General features: G+C 42.9%; 1 protein-coding gene across 2 annotated transcripts in view; it reads right to left on the bottom strand.

Moving 5' to 3' along the window:
* GABRB3 (gamma-aminobutyric acid type A receptor subunit beta3) overlaps nt 1-6,978 on the bottom strand; it is a 188,366-nt gene extending 181,388 nt beyond the window's left edge. The window contains exons 1-3 of one of the 2 annotated variants that reach the window (XM_053311429.1): nt 6,956-6,978; nt 5,715-5,806; nt 5,468-5,535 (exon numbers count right to left, since the gene is read on the bottom strand). In XM_053311429.1, coding sequence (XP_053167404.1) covers nt 5,468-5,535; nt 5,715-5,787 — 141 coding nt within the window. In that variant the 5' untranslated portion in view covers nt 5,788-5,806; nt 6,956-6,978. Of the gene's footprint in view, nt 1-5,467; nt 5,536-5,714; nt 5,807-6,106; nt 6,327-6,955 lie in introns of those variants that run through there. The other variant, XM_053311428.1, reaches the window with a different exon arrangement.
* Between the last annotated feature and the right edge of the window lie 15,222 nt (nt 6,979-22,200).

The following is a 22,200-nucleotide window of genomic DNA, read 5'->3' as shown; positions in this document are numbered from 1 at the left end:
ACAAACTAGCTGGGCCAGGTGCAGGTCCGTCTGGCCTGCTTCTCCCTCCACCTGTGGTTTCTGGCTGGCTTTCAAGCCGGACCGTCCCCTCCTGCTGCCGCCTACTCATTCTGGCGGTTGGCCCGGCCCACTGCCACCTCCTCATCCCAGTGGCCGGGCCCGCCGCTGCCTCCTCCTGGCAGCCCAGCCACCTCCTCATCCCAGTGGCTGGGCTGGGCCCGCTGCCGCCTCCTTCTCATCCCAGTGGCCGGGCCGGGCTTGCCGCTAACTCCTTCTCATCCCCGCAGCTGGGCCAGGCCTGCCGCCACCTCCTCACCCCAGCGGCCGTTTTCTCTGTGTCCTGTTGCTAGTCCGGCAGCTTCTCGTGAGAGCTGCCACGCATGGGATTAAAAACGGGTACACCTACGAGCAATAAATATATAGATAATGCCCTTCCTGACCCCACCCCCCACATTCTACAGGACCCCCACTGGGACAAACTTCTCAACAACAAAACATAAAAGATTACTAAATAGAATACAACAAGTGCCCATGCTGTGTTAGTTCAGGTCCCTGCACAGACAGTGGTCCCTGCATAGGCAATCCCACACAAAAATGCAAATACTTCCTGAAGCTTGGCCGTGCTCCAGAAGTGCATGTTGCTGAAACATGCTGCTAAAGGAAACACATTGCTGAAGGTAAAGCAATGTGTTTCTACTCTAATAGAGGACTTCTGGAACATAGGAAAGCTCCAAAAAATATCTGAGCTACAGCGCTAGAGTGCAAGACCATCTGCACTTCAAAAGCACAGGGACAGGCACTCATGTCCCTGCTCTGATTGGAACTGGTAGCTTGCTCTAGATGTCAGCTGATATCTGTAATAATTATTGAGGTTAAATTTTAAAACACACAGTCAAGTGAATCTGATTTCTGATTATTAATCTGGACAGGCTATATATTGGTTCAGAAGCTTTGACTATATTCTAAAAACAATGTTTTAATCAAGCAATAATCTTTCTTTTCATTGAAGCTTCATGATATGAATATGTGGTCTGACAAGCAGAAAGTCTTGGGGAGATGTTGGTTAAATATCTTTTAGTTTTAAAAACAGCTTCAACAACCAAATATAAATAAAGTCAAATTGCATGTGTAAACCACTCCAGAAGTCTGTCTGTACTTGGTACATAATCACAATAAATACTGAACTGTGTTTAGATATTCTTTTTTGTTTTTAGTCATCGCAAATCCTAGTGTTGTGCATTTTAATGAATGCACAGTATTCAGTAAATTTTAATGAATGCACAGTTTCCAGTAAATAAGATTGCCTGTAGTTAAGAAATCATATTTATCAGAAATCTCATAGTAAAAGGAAATTCCCAGGGCTCCATCACACTAAGTAAATAGAAGTTAGAATGGAGCAAAGCAGATGGAAGAGAAGAGGCCATGCAGAAAGATGCAAACTTGATTTTCAGTGGTTCCTGTTATGTCTCATAGAGAAAAGTAAATGGGCTGCAACCTGCCCTTTCATTTTCTTCTACCTACATAAATGGCAGCCATTCAATCCTATGGGAAGCAGCAAAGCACATCACTTGGGAAGGGGGCACAACATGGGGACAATAATGGTAACAGAAGAAAGGAGAGGTACAACACATCTCTATAAAATAGAGACACTCTGCATCCTCGGGGTTTTAACAAGATACAGCATCTTCCTCCACACTCATCCAATCTATCATAAAAGCCAATTCCTGGTATCTTTTTCTTGGCCATGCTCTAGTGATAAGTTTAGGTTTGCACATTGCAGTGTGTATGTGGTTGTACACAGTCACTGCAGATGGTTACATCAACAGGAGCATATCAGCAGACCCCACTCCCACACTGATTCATGCCAGCAATCCCTGCCCCTGCTCTCCATGGATACAGTGCCTACAATAGGATTGCACAATTTGGCCTTCCTGCAAATGTTTGCCTCCAGTTCCCATCATCCTTCACTATTTGCCACTGTAGCTGAGGATTATGAAAGTTGTAATCCAGAAATATCTGGAGGGCCAAAGTTGTGCAGCCCTGGTCTGCAGTGTCTGGAGAGACAAATGCTGTACCCAAAAAGAGACACTCCCCATGAACGAGGACAAAGGGCAACCAGCCTTCCTGATCACAAAGAGGATCTTTTCCAGAGTACAGCCTTTGTCTCGCTAGATCAGGCCTGATCAACTTTGGCCTCCCAGCTGTTTTTGGAGTACAGCTCCCATAATTCCCCAACAACAGTGACCAATAGCCAGGATAGCTACCAATAATCTGGGTAGCTTTTCCTCCTACCTTGCTTCCACACAATTACTTCTCCCTCCTTCTACCTAATTGTTTGCACCCATACAACCAAAAATTGGGAGCACACACAGCTCCCAAACCTGGGTAGAACACAGTTTGCACTTGTATTAATGACCTCAATCACTTATAAGTATAGCCAATTGCAGCAGCAAAATTCATGCCCTGCTGTGAGTTTCCCATGAATATGTTGCTGTCCATATTGCAGAGTAATGGATTAGATGAACCTTTGATCTGATCTAGTATGCCAGTTCTTATCTTGGTAACATGTAGAGGCTGATGAAAATAAGGAATAATTTCAGTTCAGAGTCAAATTAGGCTGAGTCTAATGATTGCATCATAACTTCCCCTACAACAGTATAGTAGAATTTGACTTCCAAAAGAAATACATTTGTATTCTCTATTATCTTGCATATACTTCTTTTCAACATCCTATGTTGACATCTAATGCACTGTTTTCTTAAACAAGGGATAAATAATTAGAATACAATCCAATCAGCACTCTTTCCCCCACCTCAGCTGTGTTGAAAGGAGTAACTTTTTTTTTTTTTTTAAAGAGTGTTTATGGATTGTGCAGGCACAACTACAGAAATGAGGTCTAGGGAAAAGAGGAGGTCTGGATCATTAAATATGTGGAACACACCTTTAACATAAAGATAATGTGATCCCAAAATGCCAGAAAAGGGAAAGAAGATACCCCACCCCTGCCGCCAAATGGATTATAGAGCCAGTCCATTTGGGGTAGAAATAGTCTGGAGCTTTTGCAGCTGAAAACTGGCATGTTTGGGAGGAGTTAAGCATCCTTCCCTTCCATCCATTTTTTCTCTCTGGTACATGCCTCCCTACTCCTGAATTCCCATTATCTCAGCAAATGCAGGGCTGGGACCATGTGCCTGTCAAGATAACATCCAGTTCCGCCCTGAGCTGACAGTAACTGAGGGCACAGAACAACCATTTAAGTTTGCATTACTCTCCAAACAATTACTCTCATGTGATTTATTTCCTGTTAATTTCCTTTGTAGCTAGATATTTCAGAAAGGCAACAGCTATCTTTTTGTGAACAACTCTACAAGAAAATACACACCAGCATTTCCTGAGGCTGAAGAATAGTAAACATCTACTCAAAAGCAGGCATCTAAAACTGGCCAAACTACTAGTTCCTAAAGCTGCAGTTCTGCACATACAGTACTTTCCTTGGAAGCAAGTCTCAATAAAATTGATGAAAAAGAGAGCGGTTTCAGATGTGGTAGAACAGGAAGGGCAAGAAGTGTGGCCTTTGGGAACTTGTGGTTCCCATTCCTTGTGTCCCATTCCACATGTCCCATTCCACATCCAAAAGGCTCCTAATTTCCAAGAAAATATGGTCAGGATAAATATGTTAAATGTGAAACAGCAAAATGGAAAGGAGCAGAGACCACAAGTGATGATTTCCTAGGGCACATATGCTTAACAACTTGTTAAAAACCAGTGTCACATCTGAGATAGGTTCATAAAAATGCTTGCCACCTAGGTTATTTCAGACCATCATGTATCACTGAAGAACTACAGAAATACAAAGAATGTATAACCTCACTGTTAAACTTAAAATACCTGAAACTTTGAAATCATTTTGGGATATGAAAATATATGTGATTCAGTAATAAACCATGATAATATTGTTAGCTACTCATCAACAATTTATGTGCTGACACTTTTGAACCAAGTAGCAGTTTGTTTCTTCTGCACAAGAAACACCCAAGCAACTACATATTATTTTATCCTAATTGTTTTATTATAACTACAGTAATCTATTGGGTCAAATAAGTACAACATACACACCTCTTGCTCTGATAAAGCACTACAAAAGGAAAATCTATTAAATTTTTTTTAATCCAGCTTTGTAGCTGTTTGTTAAAACATCACATATATTTGTTTTGATTATTTCAAAGCAGTAGACTATCCAACATGTTTATTACTATTCATTTGTATGAACAACAAAACAAAACTCAACCAGTAAATGTATTTATATTAAAGTGGGAGTATTAGATATAAGCAGTGTTTCATATTTATGTTGTGGTTTTTCTTACATGAAGTCTTCTAGAAATATTAAGACCTGTTTGTGCTCATAAATGAAACATTGCAACAAGCAAAGCTTATGACTTTAAAATAAGACAAATAAACTGCTTGTTCACATTTGTTATTGCACATACTATGGACAAGTAAGTATCCCCAGTAGTTAGGGAGATCTTTTCTCTAATGGGGAGCAATTTAAAATGATACATTAAGTCCTTATACACACACAAAATTCAACCAATGATGAAATTAAAGTGAAATTAACTTAACATTAATGTAGTTAGCTCATTAAGAAGTCAGGGCAACAGATTTGTTTCTTTGTTCAACACAATTGGTGCACATATTATTTGAAATGTCACACACTGCACAGTGGTGACAAACCACATGGTTTTTGGTAGTACAACCAGGTCATGATTTAGACAGCGTAATGCCTCTTTCACACACAATAAAAGCAGTGGAGTTTAAAACTCTGATTATGGTGACATCTGCAAGCCCAACAAGCAGCAGGAACAACAGATGCATCTGGGCAACAGAAGTTCCCTTTCAGCACCTGAGACAGCACTCTAAAATCTGACAATATTCCCTTCAGAAAGCTGCAGCATGCAGGAGTCTACACTGCTGCCATCAACTGAACACCCACATCCAAGTACTAACTGCATATGGCATGCCCAAGCCATAGCTGGTGAAATTGTACAAAAGCTATTATACTGGCTTTTGCTGCACTACAACTTCTCAAATCGACAAGAGCTCTTTGCCCAGCAGCAAAGTATGTGGCCATAAAACATCTTAGAGGAGGAGGTACAACATATAACAGGGTCAGGCTGTCCGTGGTTAGAAAAAGATCCCTATGTTTGTTTCAGGCATACACAAGAACTTTTAACCCAAAGAGTTAAGAGTGGTTTGCTACTACTTAAGAGTATTTCACCAGCTATCCACTCTGCTGCTGAAAGGGCCTTTTCTTCAACATCCCCCAAGCTGAAGCCACTGAACACAACTCGAGGTTCTTGCCTCAGGCATAACTACCAAAACCAAAATACAGAATTCTTCAAAAAGTCTTAGTTCCAAAACAATACCACTCCAACCATTTCCATTCTGAAGTCACCAGAGACCTACTCACCATGTTGACTTCAGACACCATGTCGATACTGGCAATGTCTATGTTCATCCCAACATTCACTGGAGGACCTAATGGAGAACAGGAGACGGCATCACTTCTCCACAGAATTGTTAGCAATTTGTTTTCCCTCATCAGAAGCCTTCCTTCAACCATACCCAGAATCAAAGACAGACAAATTCACAGAAACATACAACACACGCGCACACACGAACACAGTGCGCAAAGGAGCCTACACACGACCTCTCACCTCCAAAATCCGGTCTTAGGCGAATGTCGTAGCCCTTCAACAATTTATCCACAGTCTCTTTCACGAAGGACATGTTCCCAGGATCATTCACACTGTGGAAAGAAGGAGTTTGAAGGGAAAGGGGCGGAAATGGTGCAGGGGATATGAAAAGATCATGGAGAAATAGAAAAGTGAAGTAATGGTTTACGAAATAAGTGTAAGAGGAGGGGAGGGAGGGGAAGAAGAGAAGGCAGAAGAGGCGTAAGAGGAGTTAGGCGAAGAAAGAAAAGACAAGGGAGGCAAAGAGGTTGAGAAAGGGGCAGGAAAGCTCTGGTCAGTTTGGATCCTCAGGCAGCACGACGCAGCCCTCCCTCCCTGTGTCCCCTCCCCTCCCCACCAGGCGCCGCTCCTACCTCTGGGCGCAACAGACCACGGCCACCAGGACAGGAGCGGAGAAGATGCCGAAGAGCCTGCCTCCCCCAAAGCCCCACATCCCTCCGCTCCGGGCTTCTTTGCCGCCGCCGCCGCCGCAGCAGCCGCCGCCGCGTGCGGTTCCGGCTGCCCAAGAGCCGATGAGGAAGAGGCGGAGGCGACAGTCCCCTTCCCTTCTTCCCCTCCTCCGACTCTTCTCCCCCCCCCCTCCCCGCACAGGAGGCTGTGGCGAAGCTCGTCTCGAGGAGGGAGACTGAGGAGAGCTTCCCCCCTCCTCGACGAAGAGCCCGCCCGTTGCCTGCCTAGCCCGGGGAGGGAGAGCACTGCGCCGCGCTACAGCTCGCACTTGGCGCTCAGGGCACTGGCGAGCTGCGGCCGCGGGGCTCCAACGGGCGCCTCCTCCTCCTCCTCCCTCGGGGAGATTCTTGTCGGCTCTGGACGGCGTCCATGCCACGGAGGCACCCGCGAGCCTTTCTGACCAGACGCCTTTGCCCGGCTGCAGCCACCTCGCTAGGAATCTCCAAAAGCTTTTTCCTCCTCAGCGCCGCTGCCGCTGCCGCCTCCACGGAGGCTGCTGGCGACGGTGCCAATTTGGTGTGCACACTCAAGCGCGCGAGCCGGGTGGAGCCCCGCGCGCCAAGCCAAGCACGGCCCAGGGCAAGCAGCAGCAGCAGCAGCAGCAGCCACAGGTGAAGCTTGTGCGGAGAGGCTCCTGAAAGCGCGGGGCCACCTCCCCGTCCCCGCATTCCCCGGTGGGGGAGGGGCGGAGTGGAGAGAGATGAATGAGCGGCCCGGAGTTGGGCCCTGTTCGGAGAGCACTGGACTTCTACCTGGCCTTGACAGCTGCGGGAAGCTCCTCTGCGTCTGACTGACACAAACCCATCCAAGCACGCTTGCAGTCACCCTCACCCTGAATTCAGCCTTTGGCATCATCAGTGGTGACTGTGGGCTGGTTAAGAGATGGTGGTGGAGTACAACAGCATGTTTGAAACAAAAAACGCTTGCAACGCTTCTGCTGGGGTTTTCTTTCTTTCTAACATCTACAACCCGTCATTCCCAAAGGCTCTTACAGGAAAACAATAACTCACCTTCCCCTCCTTAGTGTCCCCCTGGCTCTACTCCTTAGTTCTGCCCTCTGCTTTTCCCTCTAAGTCATGATGGTCCCCACAGATATCTAACCACCGCCTCCACACAGTGATGTTTCAACTAGCCCTGAGTGAGTTCCTGTCAGCTCCTGTAGCCACTATAGCCAGTGGCAGGGGCGTAGCAAGGTTGGAGGGGGCCCAGAGACAAGATTTTAAAGTGGGCCCCTCGCTGATATACACAAACAAACTCACTTCACAATATATAGTGCACTCACACTCACATCCCCACTATGAATACGGTGAACATCTAGTTCACATTGAGTCTAGTTTTTTTACTCTCTGCTCCTGCTGATCTCCAAGAGACTCAACATAATTCATAGGGCGGGTGGGGAGTCATAAACATGGGCGGGTGGGGAGTCATGTGATGTGCCTCTGGGGTGCCCCTCAAGACAGTGGGGCCCCAAGATGACTGCCTCCCCTTGCCTAATGGTAGTTACGCCCCTGGCCAGTGGTATGCTTCAACCTCTGGATGACCCAAGACTGCTGGCCTCTGAAGATTAAAGTCTCCCATAAAGTATGATAATACATTAAACAATCACAAATTTCCACTCTTTAATTGAACCCCCAAACTGATGCCTGAGGGTGGTCACTCAATTTGGCCCTGCTGACCTAGGGTATGGCTTTGCAGGGACTAATTTTACTGCCCTGCCTTCATTAGCCTTGCCTTCAACATACTGTGCAGCTCACATATATGCAACCTGTAATGTGTTGTTTCTTAAAGTGAAGATTTAAAAAACAAACATTACTTATTAAGGACATATACATCATCGGGCACTGTGCTCCTGATTAATGCCCTATTTAGGCACATTGGAAGGAAATGAGAGGTGTGAAGAAATCAACACTTCTGTAAAATGTGTAAAATCTTTTATATTTATCTAATTAAGGTCATTTCTCCTATTTAGCCCTGCTGTGAAATTTTGATTTGTTTGTTTATAGTCCATGAGAGAGGAACATTTAATATGGGAATGGAACATTTGCATGCTGCTCTGAATTCTAAAGCACATGGTGCTTTAGGAATTTGAAATGGGCAAAATATGATAAATATTTTTAAGCATAAGATGGTGTGTATCTTTTAGGCAGCAGTCTGTTGAAAAAGATGAGGAATTATATTAGAAACTACCCAGTGATTGGGAAGATTTTCTTTACTTTGCTACATCATGATCTCACCTGGTTTCTTCCCATTTCCAGGTTTCACCAGTCTTTCATCAAACTAGATCACATTTGATGAGATTGGGAAATTATAAGTGTAGTTCTGTGTTTAAGGGGAAAAAATCAAAAGCAGAAAACTGCAATTTTAGGAAGATCAAGGGCGCTATCAGATATCAGTAGCGAAGAGAAACAAGATTCTGAAGAAGAAAAGGCCCACCTTTGGATATATTCAACATTAAATTACAAAAAAGGCAAAATGTCCTTAAGAACATTTCTTGTGGTTACTTTATGATATCTTCTAAGGATTATAGCAACATTATCAGTACAGATCAAAAAGCTCCCTTCTTTTTAAGCCAAGGGGTACAAAGACCCATATAATACTTTCTAACAACAGTCACAAAATGTACAAAACCAGTAGTGAGCTTGCCAACATGCATCTGAGGAGTAAACACATTTGGTCTAAACTCACAGGGGAGACCTTACTAAATGGCAAATTTGCCACACATAGATTTGCGGGAAATGACAACTATGAACTGAAAAAGACAACTTTGAAATATGGGGGTGGGGGCGGGTCTTGGCACACCAAAAGTCAAAACAGGTCTGTCAAAGCTTGGGTAAAACAGATGCTGTAATTTAAGGTTATTCACCAGTGAAATGAATTCAGTTTTGTACTCAAGTGTTATAAACGTATACACCAGCAAATCAGATGCTAGATCAGTAAGCTTCCTATGGCAAGGAAGTATCAACCCTAAGTCTTTGCCCCTCCCTTCATACTTCAGGCAGGCTATCCAATTCTTTTTTTTTTTAAACACGCTTAAATTTATATGTTCATCCTCTTCTTTACAAAAAACCAAAAACATCCTATATTTTGAAAATGCTTGCAAAAATGATCTGGAAACTGTTGGAGGTGTATTGGTTATGTCACAGATACTTAATACATGCCCACCACTGCTGGCTTTTCTTGACCCAAACTATACCAAAAACCTGCAGGACCCCACCCCGCCCCCAAAGTTCACCCTGGGACATGTATTTTGGAATCAGTAATGTCACTATCAAACTGCCTCTGTCCCTCTTAAAATGTTATGTCTGTGTTCACCCTTTCCTTGTATAGAGCATAATCCAGTCAAAAGAAGCACTGTTAAATCCCTTTGATTTCAATGAGAGAAAGTTAAGCACATGTTTTATGTCCCTTTGATTTCAAAGGGTGAGTTAAAGAGCTTAGCTTTGGCTAGCTGTGCCCCTAATGTGTTCCAAGCTTAATAACAATGGTACCTTTTTATAATATACAGTTTACTAAGAAGGGAATTATGTTATTCATTTTTAAGACGCTATGCTCATCAAAGTCAGACTAACACATTAAAAACAGTGGACACATGTTTGTCTACAGTACAGCTTCTTTCACTATCAGTATAATTTCAACATCTGGTGTGCTTTAGCTGCACTGGGACTTTTTGTTTATTTAATCTAAAGGGAGTTTTTGTGTACAAAATTACTATACAGAACAAATGTGACTGAATGAGGCATTCTGACCCTTTTGTTGCTTATTCCATAATGTATGTTTAACTTTAAACTAAATAATAATAATAATAATAATAATAATAATAATAATAATAATAATAATACTTTATTTGCTAGCCACCCCATAACAAATTGTTCTCTGGGTAGCTCACAACAGAGGATTAATACATACAATAAAAACACATAACATATGAAATCAGAATAGACAAAAAAGGTGAAAATAAAATACAAAATACAATTTGTTTGTTTGTTTGTTTGTTTGTTTAACATATTTGTATACTGGCCAAAACGTAAATCTCAGTACAAAGCAGCATTAAAAACTCAATTTAGAATTAGTTAAAAATCAGATAAAATCTGAAAAGACGAATTCAAAAACCAAAATTTAAAAGGCTTGGGTGAACAAAAAGTACTTTATTTGGTGTCTAAAATAAAAAAAGTGATGAAGCCAGGCAAACCTCATGGGGGAGGGTATTCTATAAAAGGGGTGCAACCACCAAAAAGGCCCTCTCCCTGGTAGCCACCCACCTCACCTTGTTTGGTAGGAGCACCCGGAGGAAGGCCTCCAAAGAAGATCTTAAGGTATGGAGAGGGACACATGAGGCAAGGCACTCAGCTGCTACATAAGAACAGCCCTGCTGGATCAGGCTGAAGCCCATCCAGTCCAGCATTCTGTCTCACACAATGTCCCACCAGATGCCCCTGAGAAGCGCACAGGCAAGAGGTAAGGGCAAGCCCTCTCTCCTGCGGTTGCTCCCCTGCAACTGGTATTCAGAGGCATCTTGCCTTTGAGGCTGGAGGTGGCCTATAGCCACCAGACTAGTAGCCATTGATAGACTTGTCCTCCATGAATTTATCTAAACCCATCATAAAGCCATCCATGCAGCTGGCCATCACCGCATCTCATGGCAGAAAATTCTATAGATTAATTATATGCTGTGTGAAAAAGTACTTCCTTTTGTTGGTCCTAAATTTCCCAACCTTCAGTTTCATGAGATGACCCCTGGTTCTATTGTCATGAAAGAGGGAGAACCACCACCCCGCTCTGGCCACTCTCTCCCCTCCATACAAATTTCTACACTTCAAAACTGCCTCAGCTGCATAAAGGAATAATCTTGATAATGTCCATCAAAGTATTAGAGAGATATGGTCACGACATCTCTATTTCAGTAGACTTCAGCACAAGCAGGATTTAGGCTTGTGATAAAACCCAGAGTTGTATAGTTGTCACTGTCTTGTGGCTGCTCCATACAATTCCTGGTAAGGTCCATGTGATGTAGGTTCACATGGTTTCACATTATATATAGGATACTAGCAATATACCCTGTAATGATGTGGATACCACCCACATTTTATGGAACCAAGCAATCCTTCCTAACCATATAGGCAGATCTTACAAGGCCATGATGAATAAAGATCTGTTCCATGGTTCTGGCATTTCAGTTAAGACACATAATTGCCTATGATTCCAGCTGTCTGGATTTTTGTGTGCTTCCCAGCAAGTCTTTAGTGAATACTACCTTTTAAACTTGGAGTCAGCAGCTGGAAGTTCCTGGGCCAAATCTAGAACCCTTAGATCCTGAGAGCTGGCCTTGAGTCGTCAATCTATATGCTAAAATAATGTAGAGAAAGTAGCATCTGTTCTAACAGAATTGCTGGCAAGTCACTTTAGAAGCTGGCAGTTGAGGTGCTGGTCCACTATCTCTAATGCTATATCCAAGTGGTTCTCCAGGAAAGACCAGGCTTTGCTTAATTATCAGATACATTTTTAGGCCTTTTCATTTTCACCTGTTTCTGATATATTGTGGTAATTTGATCCTTGTTGATAAACACTGAGGTGAGTCTCACGATTGGTGAGACTCGTCAAAATGAGGTTTGCAGGGAGAGCGGGCTCAGCTCTCCCCAGCGCTGCAATACACAACCACAAAACCTGGGATAGCAGAGCATTGAATGCCAGCATTCGCTCTGCTAACCTGGGCTAAGGGGAGGGGTAGGTAAATGAGTAACCCAGTTTGGAGAAACCGGGCTCTCCTGTGAGCCCGGTGGTTCCCATGATCCGTGGACAGTGGGCTAAGCTCCCTGAACTCGCTTTCCACTGATCGTGAGAATCACCTCACTGCATTGCTTTTTGAGTCTCAGAAATAAATCAGTAGCATAGTCATATACTGTGACCATAAATGTGAAATTTTCCACTGCAGACTTATCTTCTAGATCATATGGTAAGACAGGTGTCTGTGTCCTAACTATTACATAGAGTATTAATTTGAAGGTAAAGCTGAACTATGCTTATGCATGCTCTTTATGGACAAATAAAGAACATGCCTAATCAGAACATACCTGAAACTTTTGTAACCCCTTTGTGCTTTTTAAAAATATCTTAGGACATTGTCACTGATAAGGCAATATGTTATAGACATCATCTTGATATTGTGCCAAATGACAATCAGTCACAGAGACAAATTCTCAGGACAAGAACTGAGAATGGGAGCCTCCTAGTAGTGGGTGATTTGGTCATTAGGGGTATAGAAAGATGGATCTGTGATCTGTGTGTAGACTGCATGGTGACTTGCCTGCCTGTTGTGAAGGTTGAGGATGTCACATGACATCTAGATAGACTGTTAGGAAGTGCTGGGGAGGAATCAGCTGTCATGATGCATGTCGACACCAATGATGTTGGGAAATGCAGTCGGGAGGTTGTTAATGCAAGCATTTCCTAGTTCGGGCAAATGTGGGGAATTTAGCTCAAAAGGGAAGGCAGTTCCAATCAGGCTTAATTTGTGCAAGCATATGAACTCAAGAACATCTGCTTGAGAGAGAGGTTTTAATTAAATCAAAAAGGAGTTTATTTAAAGCAAAAACAATAAGACTAAATAAAGTAGAAGCAATGCAGATATGTTTAAAAATAGACTATTGTAAAGCACATTTAGTTTAAAGTTCCAAATTATGTGTAAATTCCCAGGTGGGCTAGAGAGGTACTTTAAGACAGAGGGGTCAGAAATAAGATAAAGGGATAGTTTCAGCCCTGGAGAAGCAGGGCAAGAGGCTATATAACCTGTCCTGGAGAGGAACACCACGGTGGTCTGCTGGAGTCTCTTGTTGCAGTCTGCTGGGTTCCAGAGTGAGAGGCACAAGAGAACACTGAGGTGTTTCAGAGTGGGAGTCCCACTAATACACAAGGAAGCACACTGGGTCATGGAGTTAGGGGTACTTATAACCCCCAAACATGCCTTGAGGACACATGTCTTTTGTCCTGCTCTGCTGAATAGGAGAGCCCAGACAACCTTTTTTGGGGAATGCATTGTGTCTTAATCCTTCCTGGGTAGGAATGTGTGTGAGTTGCCTATGGAATTCAAGGCTGAAGACAATTGAGTTTTGCAGGTGCATTTAAAGAATATCCTGTGCTGGGAAGGGCTTCCCAGTAATTCTATCCAGAGTTTCGATGAACACCTCTTCAAAGTTACATCACTGACTCTTCCCAATTGTAATGGAGTCTGTTGTCTTATCTTCCTGGTCTGAGTGCTTCATTAACAACAGGTGTTCTCTCTCTTGCAAGAGGAAGAGGGGAGTTTAGATTTCATTCCAAGGCTGAAATGATCTTGAATGCCAGACACTTGCAGTAGCTAGTCCTGGAGTCTGCTTAGTCAGGCTCCCTCACAGAAAGAGGGAATGTGGATCCAATCCCCTTTCCAATTTTGAGGGCCTGTAGCCAAATCTAGGGGCAACCAGTCCATGCCAACAAAGTGACTTGTCCCCATGTATAACATAAACTGGGAGCTCACATTGTGGTGCAGCTCCTGAGCATAGCAAAAGTGCAATCTCCAAGCCTGGAGATGCAGTTGCAACCAGGGAGGCTTCTGGAAGTGGGCAGAATAAGCTCAGCTGGTAAATAGGTCCTAGAAGCTAAATTTAGGTTGTTAGGTAGCATATTGAAGTCCAGGGCCCCCAAGATAACATTCTCAGAAATGCTACCTCTTCCAAGCTCAGGACCTGCAAGACAAGTGGAACTGAGGGGTCTCAATGCATGGATGAGATGGTGCTGCTGGGAGGAGGGGTTTAGATTTATTAGGCACTGGGATACAGTTTGGGAGAAGATGAACTTGTACAATAGAAACAGGCTCCCTTGAACCAAGATGGAACCAGACTGCTATTTCTTAAAATAAAAAAGGTCACAGAGCAGCATTTAAAATGATGCCTGGGGGATAGCCGACAGGAGCTGGGCAGTATCTGGTTTAGCAAATGCCATCCCTTAAGATGTGAGGGTGTAAATGATTCAGATAAAACCGAAGGCAGCTGAGTAGAACCACATAAAGAGCAAACAAAGTTGCGCTAGCTGGTCAAAGAAATCAAATGGCCAAAAGAAAGATAGCGCACACCGAGGCTATTCACACGATGAGAGAAAATCGGGCTAGCAGAGGCTAGCCTGATTTTCTCCCATCCTGAGAACCACCGGGCTTGGCTGGAAGCCTGGTGGTTCCTAAGCGGGTCACCGGCTTGAGTAGCCCGGTACTAAAACCAGGTTTGCGGAGCAAGCGCTCCGCAAACCCGGTTTTTCTGATCATGAGTTGCCACGGTGTGGCTCTGTGCCGTGGCAACTCACAAGGAGGCCCCCGGAGGGGAGGCGAAAAGCTACCTCCCGGCTCGGGGGTCTCTCCAGCATGCCCTGCATGCACACAGGGCATGCTGGAGCTTCTGGGTGCTGATCAGCCCCTGCTCCCCCCAGCACCCGCCAGCTCCGTAACAGAGCCGACAATGATGTGGGTGGCCGGTTTGGCAGCCTGGAGCAGACTGCTCGGCCATCTGCAGGGAGAGTGGGCTAAGCCCACTCCAGGCAGCTCCCACAGATCATGGGAACCTCCTCACCAGGTAAAAGATACAGAAGCTATTCTGACAATCACCAGAAAGCGAGCTAAGGGAGCCTAGCCTGCTTTCTGGTGATCGTCGGAACCACCAGGCTAGCCAAGTGGTTCCAAGGTAGCTAGCCCGCCTAATTCCTCCTCCCTTTAAACAAGGTTAACAGAGTGAGTGTTATTTAGGGTAGTGAAATCTAAAACAGATTGTGAGGAGTGACATTTTGAGTGACGTATTGCGGCCCACTTCCCCAGCAAAATGGGCCTCAAAATGGGGTTTGAATCAATTCAGGTTCAAGTGGGGGTGATTCTCCTCAACCCTGAATTGGGCCTTCTATTTTGAGGGTGATTTGATTGGAGGTCAAATTTGAAAATTGCCCCCAATTTGACCCGCATCTATTCTAGGGTGAATTGAATTGCACTCCTCTACTTTCCAGTACACATACTTTGAGAAAAGAGGGAAGGGATTCTGATCTCAAGAGAGGAAATGGAGAGGATTTGCTTTGCTCTTGTCTCCACTTTTGACCTCACCAGTGAGGCTGATGAAAGTGATGGCCAATCCTCTGTACCAGGGGGGAAAAAATCACTAACAGCTCCTGTTCCAGAGGAGCCAAGAATTAGGAGAAGTGTGCATATCAGGAGACTACCTAAAAGACTTCAAGACTTTGTCACTGAATTTTAAATTAATTCAATTCTTGCTGTTATTAAGGGGAGGGATTCTGAGGATCTCCAAAAGGATCTCTCCAAACTGGAGGAGTGGGCAACAAAACAGCAAATGCAGTTCAATCTTAGCAAGTGTAAACTGATGCATATTGGGGCAAAAAACACCCCCCCCAAACTTCAGATATATGCTGAGGAGATCTGAGCTGACAGTAACTGACCAGGAGAGAGATCTTGGGGTTGTGGTGGACAGCTCATTGAAAGTGTCGACTCAGTGTTCTGATGCTGTGGAATAGGCCAATTTCATGCTTGAAGTAATTAGGAAGGGGTTTGAAAATAAAACTGCTAATATTATAATGCCCTTTTAACAAAACTATGGTGCAGCCACATTTGGATTGCCACATACAGTTCTGGTCACCATATCCTAAGAAGGACATTGTGGAACTGGAAAAGGTGCAGAAGAGGGCAACCAAGATGATCAGACTAGTAGCCATTGACAGACTTGTCTTGGTTGCCCTAAAGCACCTTCTTCATGAGGCAAGGTTGCAACACCTGGGGCTTTTTAGTTTAGAAAAAAGACTATTGAGAAGAGACATGATAGAGATCTATAAAATCATACATGGTGTGGAGAAAGTTGACAGAGAGAACCTTTTCTCCCTCTCACATAACACTAGAAACAGGGGTCATCCCATGAAACTGATTGCCAAGAAATTTAGGGCCGACAAGTGCTTTTTCATACAATGCATAATTAATCTATGGAGTTCTGTGCCACAAGATGGGTGACAGTAAACAGCCTGGATGGCTTTAAGAGGAGTTTAGATAAATTCATGGAAGACAAGCCTATCAATAGCTACTAGTCTAAGGGCTATAGGCCACCTCCAGCCTCAGAGGCAAGATTTATTTATTTATTTATTCGATTTCGATACCTCCCTTCCAAAAATGGCTCAGGGCGGTTTACACAGAGAAATAATACATAAATAAGATGGACCTCTAAATAAATAAATAAATAAATAAATGAGATGCCTCTAAATACCAGTTGCAGGGGAGTAACAGCAGGAGAGAGGACATGTCCTCACCTCTTGCCTGTGGGCTTCTTGGAGGCATCTGGTGAGCCACTATGTGAAATAAGATGCTGGACTGGATGGACTTTCGGCCGGATCCAGCAGGACTGTTCATACATTCTTATGACAGTTTCAGTTTCTCTGAATAGTCATGTGCTTTGATTTAAAAAACAAACAAAAACCATGCATCGTGTTCATGTTCCGTGGGCCAAACTAAATACAATATGCAGTTGAATGTATTTCTCCCAATGTTAATTTTTTTTAAAGCTGAAAGCAGGCTTGAAGTCTGAGCAGAGGAGCAGCTACGGGGGACCCGAGGAGGAAATGGGCTACATAATTCTTTCCCATCTGCAAGTTTTCTGCTCAGAATTACAACTCTCAAGCACCTTTTCCACCCAGTTCTTTACCCCTGAGAGGAGAATAGCAGCTTGGAAGGAAATACATTGAGCAGAATACAGCTGGAGGAAAAGGGGTTAAGCAGCTCCTCCTCCCACTCAGACATGCAGTAGTCTAAGTGGAGTAGTTTCTCCGCTTAGACATGCCAGTAGTAGTCTTCCAATGTTGCTTTTAGTTAAAAAAAAAAAAATTAAAATGGTGGGAGTAAATACATGCCAGTGGGTGTTCCATGTACTTTGTCCCTTTGACTTTCTGTTTTTCTTATGCAAGCATGAAAAACATAAGTGGGAAACACTATATGCCTTTTGTAAAATTCGAGACACAAGTATCCGAAAGTATCTGGAATTATAAATATGACTGAAGGATGAAATGGATTCCTCTCCAGTTACTGAAGAATTTCAAACTCTACATCAAGGATCTTTGCACATTTTATTGCCCTATTAAAATACACCTTAGAGGATTTAGGTTGCTATTATTTCGCTTATTATTTCATATTCACTTAAGCACCTATCCATCCCAGTTAGGAATTTAACCTCTTTATTCTTGTCAGAATATCAGCACAAAAGAGAAGCACAATAATACAGAGTCACTAATGCTTAAGCTCATAACACTGACGAGCTTAAGTGCATTTAATTCTGTGAAAGATGGTGGTCATAGTCTGATGTGTAGCCAAACTATCAGTTCCTTCCTTTTCTTACTCATAGCAAGCATGTCTAGTGGTAGATAGAAGTATAAGTAACATGTGTGTTGTTTAATATTTGCTGTTGTATATGTGAAATAGTATATGTGGAGTAGTATATGTTTAGGCATGTTTATCATATTCTAAAAGCCTTTAACAAAGTCTAAGGATGAGCACTGCAACTGGTAAACAATTTTATTAGACTCACCTTGTATCGTAAATTGCATACAGTTTTTTGTTCTCTTCAACAGCATTCCTAAAAATGAGAGAGAAAGCGTTTATATTTTTAGCCCATGTTATTTATTTTATCATTTTATTATTTATTTATTTATTTAACACATTTGTATACTGCCCAAAACAAAGTCTCTGGGCGGTTTACAACAAAACAATAAAAACAACAAGTAAAAAGGTTAAAACATTACAACAATTTAAATCTTAAAACATTAAAACTATTAAAAACACAATTAAAACGATATCTAATTAAAAGCCTGGGTGAACAAATGTGTCTTGACTGCCTTTTAAAAAGTTGTAAGTGATGGGGAGGCTCTTATTTCAGCAGGAAGTGTGTTCCAAAGCCTTGGGACAGCAATGGAGAAGACCCATCCCTGAGTAGCCACCAGATGAGCTGGTGACAACTGCTTACCAACCTCTCCAGATGATCTCAATGGGCGGTGTAGTTCATAGCAATGAAGGCATTTTCTTAAATACCCAGGGCCCAAGCTGTTTAGGGCTTTATAGGTTATAACCAAAACCTTGTATTTTGCCCAGAAACTTATTGGTAATCAGTGTTATCGGCAACCATTATGTTAGTCATGTATTTTTTTAAAAATCTGATTATTTCATGGACTGTTCTTTTATTATGAACTCTAAGGTAGTATGAACAATGTAGATTTATCTTGCAAGTACACATATAGTTCCCTGACCTTCCCACTTGGGTCACCTTTCCCCCCCCCCCCCATTTTCTGACTTGCATCCTACACAGATCTCCTTTTTGAAGACTTGGATTTGCTGACCAAAAGACATTCATACTGCCATTCATCCAAAAACCTCATCTGGCAACATCAACAAAAACGTTTGGAAAGAAGTTAATCTACCCAAGAGTATTTGATTAACTAGCTTGAATTTCTAGATTTTATATCATTGAATTCCTTGTGTATTCAAATTATAAAGAGCCAGCGTCTCCGTTTTTATTTTTTTTAATCAGATTTGTCTTTATATTTCTTATCTCAATGTTTTAATGTGTCCTTTTTATAATCTTGTTTTAAAATTTTATTGTGAGCCACCTTTGGATTTTCTTAATGAAAGGCAGGGTAGAAATTTAACAATAAATAAATAATTTTTGTTCCATTATGTACACATTTATTATTGCTGTTATTAATATTATTAAGTGGCAGCAGTGAGTGAGCTGTACTGAAGATGAACACAAAAATGATTATATCTTTGCCCCAGAGGCTTAAAATGTATATCTTCTATATGAACCTGCCACAATATTTATCTATGTTTAATATTCTAAACTTTTTAATAGTGGTACCCAAAGAAGTGTACAGACACCTAGATAAAAATACATTTTAAGACACTGAAAACGATGCATAGGTTGTCACTTCAATCAACACTCCAAGCTAGCCTAAACTCCTTCCCAATTGTGTTGACAGCACAATATACAGCAGCAGAAACAGTTACTTCTACCTATGCTACTGAAGTTAGTCCCCTGCTTTTGAAGATACTCTACATCTCCTTCACTACCACATATAAATGGTGATATAGATTTGCAGTCAGGGGAAATGTCCCACACTGAGGGGCTGAACCTTGGTAGAGTGATTCATAGGGCTGGGTCATAAGGTTGCACTATATGATTTTTTATCTTTTTGCTGTTGACTAAAATCACTGGCTGATGTCCAGACTAAATTGCTCCTGAGTAGTCCTATTGAAATTAAGTAGTCCTTTAGAATATCTCCTGAGTAGTAATATTGAGTAACTTAGTCTGGATGCAAGCCACTGTTCTGAAATTTGAATCTACATTGAGAGTTTTAAGGTACTAGTAAAAGTATCTGTTAATATCTTTAAAAGAAATACAGTAAACGGTAACTGATGAAGTAAGTTATGACATTCAACATAGTCATCTTGGACACATTACAACATAACTGAAATGGACAGATTAGAGTTGGGTTTTTAAAAGGATGCAACATCAAAGGTAAACTAGGAAAGCAGTATAACAAAGGTGACCACTGTGATATCCACACAAAAATCAAATAAGGAAAACTGTAAGGGTTTACATTCTATTTTTAAATTTTCCCCCTTGCTAAGGAATTGAAGACTCTCCTTGAAGTCAAAACTACAGTATTCTGTCCCACACACTGGACAATCCTTGTGGCTTTTTTCAAAGAAAAAGCAGCACAGCCATGAAGCAGAGAATGTATAAACCATGATAATCTTGATTCCTATTAAAAATTCTTCACATCCACATCCACTAGCTAATAACAGACACACACTTATTATGAGACAATATTATTAAGCAGAGAACTACTGTGGGCAGCCAGGCAGTTGCTGCTGATGGTAAATCAAATGGAGAACATATGGTTTTGCTGTTGCTACCATCAGTGGTGCTGTGTTGCTGAGAAAGCTAATGTGTTATGTTTGGGCTTATGACTCAGCTACAGATTCCACTTTACAGAGCAAAATGAAACACCACTAACATGATACAAAGAACTGCACTATGTTTATACTATACTGTGTTTAACCTGTATTGAGCACCCAGAAGGATGGGAACAGTATCAAACTAGGCTTTTAGGATGCTGTCCAAGAAATACATGATGTACTTTGGCTATATTAGCTCTGATCCTCAGATGAACTAATAATGCCAATGCAGCTCTCTCAGCTTTGGAAACAACCGTTAATAGGGCAGGATCCAAGAATATGGATGATCCCCTGATAACTTGGCAAAGAGGCACCTTTTAATGGGGTGATTCTCTTTATTTAGCAGAGGGAGAGTAACTGGTCCTATCAGGGGCGTAGCTAGGAGAGAGGGGGCCCATGTTCATCGCTCTCTGTGGCGGCCCCCCAAAGTGAGGGAGATAATGAAAAAAATAGGGAGGGGTGGACCTGGAGGGCCCTCAGGAGCTGGGGGCCCGTGTTCTTTGAACCCTTTCGCTCAATTATAGCTACGCCCCTGGGTCCTATCCATTCCCAGCACAGTACCTCCAGTGACTGTTGCTGGTGTCTATCTTGTGTTTCTTTTTAGATTGTGAGCCCTTTGGGGACAGGGATCCATCTTATTTGTTTGTTATTTCTCTGTGTAAACCACCCTGAGCCATTTTTGGAAGGGCGGTATAGAAATTGAATGAATGAATACATAAATAAATGAATATCTTATGCTAGTTCAGTACAACCTCCTATTGTGGAGAGACAATCTCCCCCTTGATCATCTTATTTTGCTGGAAAAGGACATAGGTAGCTCTCTCTGAACTTTGTAATCACTTGGGGGCCTTGGACCCAAGAGGGAGAATCTAAAAGGGGTTGTCTATGAGCCAAAGTGTACCTGTAGTTTAGTTTGTCAACCAAGTGTTCTGTCATCATCTGCTGGTGGGTCTAGATTGTACAGGGAGGGGCCAATGCTGGGTAGGACACTCTGAGTGGCTTCAAATGTCATGGAAAATGATGAAGTGCTGATTCCCAGACCATGCCAGTGAGCTTGGCATCTTGTGTTGGGATGACTATGTCAACATTGCGCACGTCATCCAAATCCATCAATGTCTGGCATATTCCCTTCTACTCGCACTTCCAAACCCAACATCTATAACCAAGATTTGAAGACGTTGAGTTCATAACTGCAAGTAGGGCAGCAGGCATGGAGGGAGGCCAGCAGCGGCCTGGGTTCAGCCCGCTGCCACAGCCCCCCTAGCCCCGCCCCCTGCATCAGACATCAGATGCAGGAAGCGAAAGTTAGCCACCCCCCCCTGCATCTGACGTCAGATGCAGGGGGAGCAGTTTAGCTCGCAAACGGGGCCATGTGGCCCCATTTGGAAGCAAAATCGGCCAGGTCCACATTTGCAGTATGGCTCTTTAAAAGGCAGGGAGAGCCACTTCTGGCCACGCTGCTAAACTACGCCCCTGCATCTGATGTCAGATGCAGGGGCGTGGCAAGGGCATGAGGCACGGCCCCTGAAAGGTGGCAGTCCGGGTTCTTTGAACCCGTTCGTGCAATGGTGGTTCTGCCCCTGTAGGGCAGAATGTTTTGACATTGTTGTGTTTGGATGACATACCCAATATTGGCACAGCTGACCTGACAACAGAAGTCAGGTTCGCAGGCATGCTTTGGGAATCAGCAGTTCACAGTTCCCATTTTGTGTGAAACTCTTCTTATACCTTCCAACTGTGCTGGTCAAATGGGACCAAAGAATGCCATTTTGTGGGACAGCAACTATTGCTGATAGATTTCACTGTTGCCATGATTTCCATCTACAACCTATCTTTTCCCACTTCATCATAGTGTCCCACTATTTGCTGAGACTGACTGATGCCACATTTGTGGCAAATATGGTAGCGGAACTACTTAATTGTTTGGGTCTCTTGTTTTGTTTTGTTCTATGTGGATTTAAATTTCTCTTATTGATGAACTGAATACAG

This window comes from Hemicordylus capensis, chromosome 3 (genome assembly GCF_027244095.1).
Source record: "Hemicordylus capensis ecotype Gifberg chromosome 3, rHemCap1.1.pri, whole genome shotgun sequence".
NCBI classification, from domain to species: Eukaryota; Metazoa; Chordata; class Lepidosauria; order Squamata; family Cordylidae; genus Hemicordylus; species Hemicordylus capensis.
This window is presented reverse-complemented; position numbering and strand designations above follow the sequence as displayed.